At 44.3% G+C, this 12,058-nt stretch overlaps 1 protein-coding gene across 1 annotated transcript in view; it reads right to left on the bottom strand.

The window, feature by feature from the left end:
- The window catches only part of LOC311317601 (uncharacterized protein), a 30,124-nt gene that overhangs the window by 11,940 nt on the left and 6,126 nt on the right, over nucleotides 1–12,058 (bottom strand). The window contains exons 2-4 of the mRNA XM_084448674.1: nucleotides 7,986–8,068; nucleotides 2,391–2,619; nucleotides 975–1,107 (exon numbers count right to left, since the gene is read on the bottom strand). Coding sequence (XP_084304800.1) covers nucleotides 975–1,107; nucleotides 2,391–2,619; nucleotides 7,986–8,068 — 445 coding nt within the window. The remainder of the gene's footprint in view (nucleotides 1–974; nucleotides 1,108–2,390; nucleotides 2,620–7,985; nucleotides 8,069–12,058) is intronic.

Below are 12,058 nucleotides of genomic sequence, written 5' to 3'. Positions count from 1 at the left end.
CACGCTACTTTCCCACCCCAGGTAGTCAGACCCTGAGCCTGGAGCTTTAGCTAGCTGCTACCCCCCCCCCACCTCCAAACCGACTGGGCATTAAACCTGGGTCCACCGGAGGTATGCCAACCCAAATGTCCACCATTAGACCAAGAGGATATCCTCAGTGCCACAGGTTAGGCCTAACCCTAACCCTAAGCCTTCAGGCGAACGTGACGTGAGGGGACTCCTCATCACAGGACAGCAGCTGTCACTGGACCACCTCAAGATTCAAGGTTGTACCATGTACAGTAAAATGTGTAAGCACTCCTCCACTACTGTAGTACTACAGGCCAGGACACAAAACCTCCATCCCTGTGTTGGTTCACTACGCCTGGGCACCCCAGGTCATAAGACCCAGGGGATGAGCCTGGAGACTGGAGCTTTAGCAAGCAACCAGCTAGTCTAGTTTAGCTACAAGCTGGCTAATAAAACACTACAGATATCCACAGAGTGCAACACTAATTTCTCTCTATTTCCATGTATCTTACACTTACAAGTCACATACAAATCAGAGTGTGAGGTAGTAACCGTAGGGAGTTATGACTCCTGTAGTGTGAGGTAGTAACCGTAGGGAGTTATGACTCCTGTAGTGTGAGGTAGTAACCGTAGGGAGTTATGACTCCTGTAGTGTGAGGTAGTAACCGTAGGGAGTTATGACTCCTGTAGTGTGAGGTAGTAACCGTAGGGAGTTATGACTCCTGTAGTGTGAGGTAGTAACCGTAGGGAGTTATGACTCCTGTAGTGTGAGGTAGTAACCGTAGGGAGTTATGACTCCTGTAGTGTGAGGTAGTAACCGTAGGGAGTTATGACTCCTGTAGTGTGAGGTAGTAACCGTAGGGAGTTATGACTCCTGTAGTGTGAGGTAGTAACCGTAGGGAGTTATGACTCCTGTAGTGTGAGGTAGTAACCGTAGGGAGTTATGACTCCTGTAGTGTTCCAACCTGTAGAGATTTGACTTTCCCATGGACGCTGTCCTGGGAGGCTGCCAGACCCTCCTTCACCTCTGATAGCGCTGAATCAGAGACAAAGACACTCTCATGTGAGAGGGCTTTACTGCCCATGTTGATCTTTGACCTTTGGGAGACAGGAAGAGAATAACAAAACTAGTCAGGAAGTGATTATTTCAACAACTAGAAGCTAGAATTTTCCATGTGAGGGGGAGTGCCAGTTTTGTAAGTCTGACGTCACAGGGAGGTGACTTACAAGGGAGTTTAAAATTATATCATCTAGTTCTCTAAAACTAAAAAACACACAAATATAACACTTCCAGAGTGTTCACACAATGCCTCCAAGTACAAATACCATGCGAAACCCCAGAAAATCCCATTTTGACTGGAGCACCTCTTTAAAGTGGGAGAAAGTTTTTTTTAAACCTGATGGAGATCTTTGGGAATTAACTAAAGTAATAATATTGAGCAACCAAATGTGTGCTTTTTTATGTTTTTAAAATGTCTGGCAACATCCTCAGAGATGTACTAACAAACCAGGGGATATGTGCAGTGCTTGAAAATGTAACTTTCCTAGAAACTGGATCATCTCCATTAGATTATGTCAAAACAAATTTAATAAAGTTGGTTCAAAACAGGATGATGAGTCACTGTTTGTTTCGGAGGAAGTCACCAGTAGGGATAGAGCTGAACGCCTAACTAGCAGAAATCCAGTCAGACTGAAGATTAGGATGGAAACAGTAGTTTTGTTCTTCAGGTGACAGTATGGGAGGGAATATGTTAATTACCTGCAGTGTGTTCTATGTTAGGATATACGTGCCTTTAACGTTGTAAACCTGCTGAAGATTTAGGCCCAATCCCAATACCCCCCCTTAGCCCTAGCCCCTAGTTTTGGGCCCAATCCCAATACCCCCCCTTAGCCCTAGCCCCTAGTTTTGGGCCCAATCCCAATACCCCCCCTTAGCCCTAGCCCTTGACCCTACCCCTACATTTTACGCGTTCACGCGTAGGGTAGTGTGTCCCATTCCTTTTAGTTTCGAGGGCTAGGGGGCATATCAAGGGCTAGTGGACGTTCAAACAACCCTCCAAAACAAGGGTTTTCAGATGCTGACTTGAAACCGAGGGGTAGATAATCTCTGGGTGATTGAACGGTTCACATTCTATTCACATTCTCTTATAGGCTTTTTGCAGAGCAGGGAAACTGGCTTCTTGTCATGTTTGATGAAACTTGTGGTTCCCATAGTATTCCATGAGTTTCCCCAACCTTAACATTTTTAAATGTTTCTCCCAAATGAGAACACCTATGTGAGTGCCCTGTGTGCGTGTGTTTGTGTGTGTGTTTGTGTGTGTGTGTGTGTGTGTGTGTGTGTGTGTGCATGTGTTTGTGTGTGTGTGTGTGTGCCTTCTCACCCTGATCCCTGGTCCTTCTCGGAGCGTGTGAGGTTGGAGGACTCAGGTGTGTTGAGGTTGTCAGTAGACTGGCTGGACCTCATCCCTGCATCGCCCATCTCAGGTGTGTTGAGGTCTTCAGTAGACTGGCTGGACCTCATCCCTGCATCGCCCACCGGAGATGCTGCCTCCTTCCTCTTCTTTTTAGCAAAGAAGTTCTTGAATGTCTGGAACTTGGACTTCTTCTTACCTGCAATAAGAAACACAGTCAGGGTAAAGTTAACATCAATGGCAGTGTATTTATTGATAACTGAAAAAGTTTTTTCATCTTTTTTTGCCTGAACACCAGCTGTACCCTCTAGGCCTGTGTCAACCAGTCCTGGGACCCTGGTGCTAACCCTAACCCTAACCCTAACCCTAACCCTAACCCTGACCCTGGTGTTTCTCCAATTCAAAAGTATAGTGAGGAAGTTTCTCAAGGAGTGCTTTAGAAATAAATATGAAGCCATTTTGTGACCTTCTTGCTGTCAGGGAGCTCCAACCCACATGCTAATATAGTCTACAGTGATGAGTTGCATGTGGCAGTGCTGAGTTACATACGTATACCCTGTTATAAATCAAATATATATATACATTCGTACACCCTGTTATAAATCAAATATCACTCATGACTCTTTCTCTGTTCTCTCCCACTACAGACCAGCCTCCTGAAACACCGAGCCAACTTAGCCATTAAAACAGCCAGACATTTCATAATGGTACTTCACATTTTCTTCTTTTTTCAATTTACTTTCTAATTGCATTTAATTTTTGTCTGTGGTATTGTATTGTATTTGAATTGTTGTTTGAATCACTGTTCTGTCCACTTCATTTTGGCCAATTTTCATCTTTTGTGGACTCTTGAAAGATGAATTTTGGACTAAAAGAGATAAACAAACAAACAAACAAGGATGTGTGTCATATGTACCAGATACATGTGCATGTACAATCAAATGCTCAGAATCTTGCATATTTGCCTGTACATGGTACAGATACCAAAGGCTGAGCTAGCCGGGCAGTTAAAACAAAGAAACAACTGAGGAGTGAGTTAAACCAATTCCACTCTTTTTCACCAGGACCACCTATAGAGTTGAAGAGCCTGGCAGCGAACCACCATCCCTCACCATCAGGCATCTTGAACAGTTCCCTCATGTGAACTCCACTAGTGATAATTGACCCTGTGTTGGTTGTAAAGCCCCCAGTAGCCTTAAAATGCTAGCTAGTAAAACGCCCCCGTGTCTCCATGCGCATTAGCACCACCCTGGAAAAACTCAACACTCTCCTTTTTACTACTTTAAGTGCTTATTCGTCTGTAAAAACGATCCCCTGCTGACCCAAAATTTTGTTTGTAATAACAAGCAGGTCAAATTAAGTTTGGTAGCAAGGGCCAAGGCAGTTTATTTGTCATAGGCTATGTACACGATGCAGGTAACATGTAACAATGAAATGCAGTGAGGTCAGCTGGTGTCTACTAACAAAATCTGGGTCAAATACAAATAGGCCTACTTGAAATGTATTTGATTTAAATGAGAGCTTGCACGTTAGGTACTGTTCCTGCGACTGTGCCTCATGTACTGTATTTGCAAATAGTATTTCACTTCACAAGTCTGCTTGCTTTCACTTATACAACCCTTAAGTGCCATTTCAGAAACAATAGCTACATTGTTAAGACAAAAGTTTAGACCTGCAAACATCACAAAGGGCCAAGACTTGAATCAAATGTCAAGCTGTCTAGATTCATAGAAACAAAGCCGTTATCAAGGAGAGGCTGACCTCTCCAGGAACAATCTTAGGATGGAGACCTTTAGCGGGGAGAGAGTGATCTCTCTGGGGTGAGGGAGTGGAGGCTGGCAACCATCTTCATACATTATAGATCTATATACAGAACTGAGGCAATACTGTCTGTCTCTCATACTGTCTGTCTCTCATACTGTCTGTCTCTCATACTGTCTGTCTCTCATACTGTCCGTCTCTCATACTGTCTGTCTCTCATACTGTCCGTCTCTCATACTGTCCGTCTCTCATACTGTCCGTCTCTCATACTGTCTGTCTCTCATACTGTCCGTCTCTCATACTGTCTGTCTCTCATACTGTCTGTCTCTCATACTGTCCGTCTCTCATACTGTCTGTCTCTCATACTGTCCGTCTCTCATACTGTCCGTCTCTCATACTGTCCGTCTCTCATACTGTCCGTCTCTCATACTGTCCGTCTCTCATACTGTCTGTCTCTCATACTGTCTGTCTCTCATACTGTCTGTCTCTCATACTGTCTGTCTCTCATACTGTGGAGAACTGCAGATCCAATTAGACTAGGACTGTGGCCTCTATGTCCTCTGCTCTCTGGTTCCATTACAGGGTTTAAACTGGGCCAGTCTGGGGTTTAAACTGGGCCAGTCTGAGGTTTAAACTGGGCCAGTCTGGGGTTTAAACTGGGCCAGTCTGGGGTTTAAACAGGACTAGTCTGGGGTTTAAACTGGGCCAGTCTGGGGTTTAAACAGGACTAGTCTGGGGTTTAAACTGGGCCAGTCTGGGGTTTAAACTGGGCCAGTCTGGGGTTTAAACAGGGCCAGTCTGAGGTTTAAACAGGACTAGTCTGGGGTTTAAACTGGGCCAGTCTGGGGTTTAAACAGGACTAGCCTGGGGTTTAAACTGGGCCAGTCTGGGGTTTAAACTGGGCCAGTCTGGGGTTTAAACTGGGCTAGCCTGGGGTTTAAACAGGGCTAGCCTGGGGTTTAAACAGGGCTAGTCTGGGGTTTAAACTGGGCTAGTCTGCAGTTTATACTGGGCTAGTCTGCAGTTTATACTGGGCTAGTCTGCAGTTTATACTGGGATAGTCCGGGATTTATACTGGGCTAGGGTTTAAACTGGGCCAGTCTGGAGTTTATACTGGGCTATTCTAGGGTTTAAACTGGGCCAGTCTGGGGTTTAAAGTAAGCTAGTCTGGAGTTTAAACAGGGCCAGTCTGGGGTTTAAAGGACCATACCAGTCTAAATATGATTTGATCTCCTAAAACTAGTCACCATCACATTATCACAATCCTCATTGCGCTGACAAACCCCAGTAAGTTTCAAATAATTTTCAGTAGTTATTATTTTAGTTTTAAAGGACAATGCTCGTTTTTGACAACCTGGACCTTATTTACGACATATTATAAGACGTTTGACTCACCGAGATCACTTTGGTGTAGTTCGGAGGCATGTAGAAGAAATTTAAAATCCAGCGCGAGCCAGTATATCCATGTAATGGCGGTGGTTGGGGCACTTAGAATGCAGTTTCTAAAAATCTATTTTCTGCCGCGAAACGGTTGTTTTCATCAATCTGTCTTGATGAATCGCTAGTTGTGCTTACATAGAGCATAGGCCTGTTGTGGTTTTCACATGCCATGATCTTTAGAAACGTCTTTCGAAATGAAATAGCTTCCTCACTTGCTCCAGCACGCATTCGCACAGCGCAAAATCGTTGCTCCAGCACGCTGTGCGCATGCGTGCTGGAGCAAGTGAGGAAGATATTTTGTGTCTAAAGACGTTTCTAAAGATCATATTACAGAGGCATGTGAAAAACAACACAACAGGCCTATGCTCTATGTAAGCACAACTAGCGATTCATCAAGACAGATTGATGAAAACAACCGTTTCGCGGCAGAAAATAGATTTTTAGAAACTGCATTCTATGTGCCCCGACCACCGCCATTACATGGATATACTGGCTCGCGCTGGATTTTAAATTTCTTCTACCGGCCTCCGAACTACACCAAAGTGATCTCGGTGAGTCAAACGTCTTATAATATGTCGTAAATAAGGTCCAGGTTGTCAAAAACGAGCATTGTCCTTTAACCCTCTTTGCTCAGCCTACGCCAACGGTCTGTCTTCTTCCTGTTTACATGGTAGCCGTTGCTAGGAACCCTGGGTAGAGAATCTAGCGTAGGTGGATTAGAGAATATAACGCAGGAGTTCAACGGATTCAAACAAAAATAATGTAAAATAAAAAATACAGAAAATTATTTGAAACTAACTGAGGCGGGTTTGTCAGCACAACGAGAGAACAATTTAAATTAATTAATGAAAATGCATCTTTTAATGTGAACTTTGCTTCTGAAAATGGATTGCGCTAATGTGATATACGTTGGGTGACTAGTATAAGGAGATCAAATCATATTTAGACCGGTATGGTCCTTTAAACTAGGCCAGTCTGTGAAAGGAAAGACACTTAGGTCCACCTAGCGGGATCAACAAGTTGGATAGCTGATCTAGGCGACTTATTAGAGAAGAGCTAAAGAGCTTGATCTAACACGCTTTTAAGATCTTGTCTGGGGTAAGACAACCACCCTTCTTCACCACCCATGAACAAGTGGCCGTGGTTTGCAACATCCGACGCTCCTCTTCCTCTTCCTCCTCCCTCCTCGCTCCACCCCTCCCCTCTCTGGAGGCCTATGAGGCGTCCATCAGGGCAGCACTGCAGTCTGATCCCCCTCCTCTCCCCTGCTGGCTCCCTGCCAGCACCGCCACCTCCGTCTCCATTGACTAAAATCTCCACTTAAACGGACCTCGCCCGCCCGCCCCTGCCTCTCTCCTCCAGGTCTTTAATCCAATCCTAGGGATTATCTATCCCGCTCTGGAAAGGAAATGGCTAATCTACATCCACGCCCCCGGTCAGGCTACGCTGGCCCTTCGGCGGTTGACTCCCACACTTGACCTCACTTCCTCTTTCCCAGGGTGCAATGGGGTGGAGCTCGGGGTCGGTGGAAAATAATAGGATTCTTCTGGGAGCCAAGATGATGACTGTTTATGTGCTTAATTTCCTGCCTATAAGACTTTTCAATCTCCTTGTTAAGACTGACCTCACCTGAACTTCACTGGGGATTGACTTGGAGAGAGTAATTGTACTGGGGTCAGAGGGAGGGAGAGAGAGAGAGAGAGTGAGTGAGAGTGTGTGTATGTGTGCGTGTGTGTGTGTGCGTGTGTGTGCGTGTGTGTGTGTCATGTATTGAATAACACTGCAACTTTGCAGGAGTAAATTCCTGATAAACATGTGAAACTGATTCTGAGGCTAATGCTGCATGTACCAGGTGATACACACACACACACACACACACACACACACACACACACGCACATACACCAACTCTCCGCAGAGGCAGCACTGAGTGCTATAATCTGTATGAACAAGGAGCAGCCCAGTCATTCCCTTCAGACAAGACAATCTGATAGAATCTATCATACAGTCATGCACAGTAATACTGTAGTATTGCCACAGAGCTCACCTCATGGAAGGCCTAGGTCCAATACTTGAAAGAGTAGAAAATACTAAACAGCCTGAAAAATGCAACATCTGAGGTAAATCAAACGCACCTGGGTTTAACCCATGTCTGCCTCACCGGGATGAGAGAAGTGAACACATTAGGCTACCATTTCATTCAGTGGAGTTAAATACTGAGGAGTGTTTTCCTTTAAAGTAAATTTTACTATTCATGTGTGGAATCTGTATTCACTGCTTGGCTTTGAATTAATTGGAATTCAAAGGGATTCCACTCGGTGGAGAGGATAATATATGGTGTCTTTGGCAGCTTAAGTTATTTACCTGGACTTTCCTCTGTGACCTCTGCTGGATCCTGATTGGTCATCCCATCTGGAGGTCCGGTGGCCATGATGCTGCTGTCACTGCTGAGGGGCAGAGAGAAAGAGAGAGAGAGAGTGTGAGAGAACGAAAGAGAGAGAGAAAGAGAAAGAGAGAGAAAGAGAGTGCGAAAGAGAGAGAAAGATAGAGAGAAAGAGAGAGAGAGAGAAAGAGAGAGAGATAGAAAGAGAGAGAAAGAGAGAGAAAGAGAGAAAGAAAGAAATCATGAAGCAGGCTCACTCAAAACAAGACTCAATAATCACATGGTATACACTTGTCTACCGACTCCATCTAAACTTATCCTTCAAACCTGAATACCGACCGCATTCCTAGGGATCTCAAATATACAGATTTAATATGACTAACTCATCATTCATATATGAGCACAATATCGTTATAGTCAAACACCGACATGCCGCCCCAGCAGGACCTTCTGAGGGGTGGGGGTCAGTTTGTCTCGGCCTCTGCCTCCCTGGTTCCATGAAAGCAGCCGAGCAGAATATGGAGGTCGTCAGTCAGAGCGAGCCTCCACACGCAAAACCAGTTATAGAGGTAATGGCAAGGGCTGTAATGTCATTACAGTACCTCTGCATGTTACTGTACTGGGCTGTTTCCGGGGCAATTTGTTAGAAGGATCTAGAAGGAATTCAGTGTAGTACTGTCTGTTCCTCTGCAAATAAATATTGTACAGTATTGAATGTATGTTTTGGAGGGATCAAGGAAGCATTCATAGTGTAGTATTAGAAAACACCGTTTGTTAGCCAAGTCTCATGGCTCAGTTTACAACACGTTCTGATGTTGATGATATTCTGTATTAACCCCTCTATTGTGTTATTGTTTCTTCAGAAAATGGCAAAAACTTTATTAGAGTTAAGATTCCTAGAATTAGATTCTTAGAAACAGATTCTTTCATTTTCACATTATCTTAAAGTCTGGAGTGACAATGACAAATGAATAAACAGGAAACACTTGACCTCGACAGTGAAGGGAAGCATAATGTAGATGTTGGAATGATGACATTCTCATGTCAGACCTGCTCAGTGCAAAACATAGATCAGATAACTGTGGGATAGTAGAGGACAGAAATAGCCCACCCTGAGAAAAAACAGAGGCCCCATACACTCCTGGGAAGAAACAGCTGTGGGCCAGTATGTTCTTCACTTCCTGCTGTGACATCACACAATCAGCTGCTGCTACATCCTGTGTTTGCGCTTGTTGGTTCGTGACACAACGCGTTACACAATCTGACATCTCACAAGATTTCACTGTCGCAGACAAATTTACAATGTCGGAATAAAGTCAGCAGGAAACTGGTGGATTGTCCCCTCCAAGCAGGGGATGAGTCCTTACCCCAAGTGAATGAGTTCAAGTATCTGGGGGTCTTGTTCACGAGTGAGGGGACTATAGAGAGGGAGTTTGGCTGGAGAATCGGAGCAGCAGGAGTGGTTCTGCAATCGCTTTACCACACTGACGAAAAGAGAGCTGAGCCAAAAGGAAAAGCTCTCGATCTTCCGGTCTATCTTCGTTCCTACTCTCACCTATGGTCATGAAGGATGGGTCATGACTGAAAGAATGAGATCAAGAATACAAGCGGCTGAGATTAGTTTTCTCAGGAGGGTGGCTGGTGTCCATCTTAGAGACCAGGTGAGAAGTGCAGTCATCCGTGAGGGACTCGGAGTAGAGCCGCTGCTCCTTTGCGTCGAAAGGAGCCAGTTGAGGTGGTTCGGGCATCTAGTGAGGATGCCTCCTGGGCGCCTCCCTTGGGAGGTGTTCCAGCCGTGTCCGGCTGGGAGGAGGCCGCGGGGTAGACCCAGGACTAGGTGGCGGGATTACATCTCCGCACTGGCCTGTGAGCGGCTAAAGATTCCCCAGGCAGAGCTGGTTGATGCTGCTAGGGAAAGGGATGTCTGGGGCCCCCTGCTGGAACTGCTGACTCCGCGACCCGACCCCGGATAAGCGGATGACGAGGGATGGAAGGAAGGAATATAGTCATGAGAGTTTTACTAGAGTCCTAGTACTAAGTCCTACTAATCACCGCTTCCGTCATCTCGATCGTTTGGTGGAGGCTACTGTAAGGCAGCAGCTGTCTTAAGTCAGTCTTTTTTTCGTCTTGAAGTTCCGATAAAATCAAACATGTTTAATATTATCTGACGTTTTTAGTCTTGGCTCATGCAAAATACCATAATCTCATAGTCTGTGACAAAAAACTTGACACATTGGCCCTCATTTATCAAAGGAGCACAGATTCGATCGCAGAAGTGATCGCAGAAATGATGGTACGACAGTGTCAACGTGTGACCCATCAATCCTATGTACGAATGATCGGGCGTTGATAAATGTGGTGTATGAAAACAACCATCATTTAAATATCAACCCCCTACATATTCTGGCCTTGCCCCTGTAGTTTACAGTATGGAGATATGAAATACGGACAAAACGAGAAGTTTCCCCTACTCTCGTCCAATAACAACTCTTCACTCTCCATGCACAGATCCTGGAAAACTATTGCATATTTTACAATTTTATTTTAAAGGGGTAGTGTGCCATTTTTAACATTTTGCCCTATTTGTGGTCTACATTGAGACCATAATTTCACTGATTGCTCCAGTATTTAAATGTGTTGGAAAAACTATGATAGGTTTTTCCAAGACGGGAAGCACAGGGTGTAATCTTACCAGTCTCTGTATGCTCTCTGGTAAAATGTATTGCAATCTGAATATTTTTAGGTGTTTGGCATGACTTGCGCATAGTCCTCCATGGGAGCAGTGAAAACAAGCGCCAGGGGAATGCTTATGTCCAAGCCATGCCTAACCCTAACCCTAGAGCTAACACTGTGAATGTAAAATATCCTATTTCAACCATAGAATTGAAAATGTTAAGGATATGACACATAGAAGAAGCCTTTACCAAATATATTTTGCCATAAGATAAGCTACATATTTTTAAGTGATGAATATTGGCCTACTGTATGGCTGCACTTAGATGCCAGTCAGAATCAGTCTCATGACAGTTCTCAAACTAGCATAGGCTACACAAGCTGAGACTTGATTTGGTCGCAGTCTCTGCTCATGTCCAAACTGATAAATGGCGAACTTGGCGTGGTAATGACCGTACACCCAGTTCTGTCCTACGATCGCTTAGTAAGAGGGCCAGTGTCTTTAGATGCGAGAGGGTATCAGACTTTAATCTTTTATGGTAAGTTTGATAAGCATTACATGTACACCGACATGCGACATGTTCGCAAATATTCTAGTTAAACTAGTTGAATGTTGAGAACATCTTCAGTGACAGACTCCAAATAAATTGCTTACAGTGCAGGCTATCTGCCTAAAACCACATCAACAACACAAACACACACAAAGCCTTTAGTGGTGCATTTTGTCAGAATGTTTCTAATTCGTCCTGTTAATGTTTATAGAGATCTAGTGTTCAAGTTTGTATATTCTAGGCTAGAGAGTGGGAACATTCCACAGTGTTAGTCAGTGGACAGAGATGTCCAGTTATCTTCCACATCACATGACAAGGAGAGAGCCGTATTTCTTCCCAAGAGAAATCGGGTACGCCTTTGTACTCAAAATGCATCCACCCTACCTCTCAACATTAACCTCAAATACAAAACGGATTAGACTTGGGTATTCAGAGATTTGCTGTTTTCATCGCTATGACAAATACTTGTGGTGCACTTTATTTACTTACACAAGTAAATCGAAAACAATAGAAAAGTACTAAATGTGCAAAAACTGACGTAAATCAAATGCACCCTTTTAAAGTATCTGATCTATATTTGATCGTGGTCTGATATGGATAGGTTACAACAAATTCATTCACATCAGATCTGATTTCTCAAAGGAAAGATGCATTCTGAGAGTATTGAAACTGGGTCCTGGCATCTGTAGTGAGGGACTCTGGAGGTAACCATCTTTACCATCACTGTCTCATCACTGTCTCATCTGATAGCAGATATTGATTTCCGCTGTCTTTCTGAGGAGGAAGTTAAGACTCCAACAGAAATAACAGCAATTGGACAATGACACACA

Source organism: Borostomias antarcticus (assembly GCF_949987555.1).
Source record: "Borostomias antarcticus genome assembly, chromosome: 14".
NCBI classification, from domain to species: Eukaryota; Metazoa; Chordata; class Actinopteri; order Stomiiformes; family Stomiidae; genus Borostomias; species Borostomias antarcticus.
The sequence above is the reverse complement of the archived record's forward strand: the minus strand, read 5'-3'. Positions and strand labels throughout refer to the sequence as shown.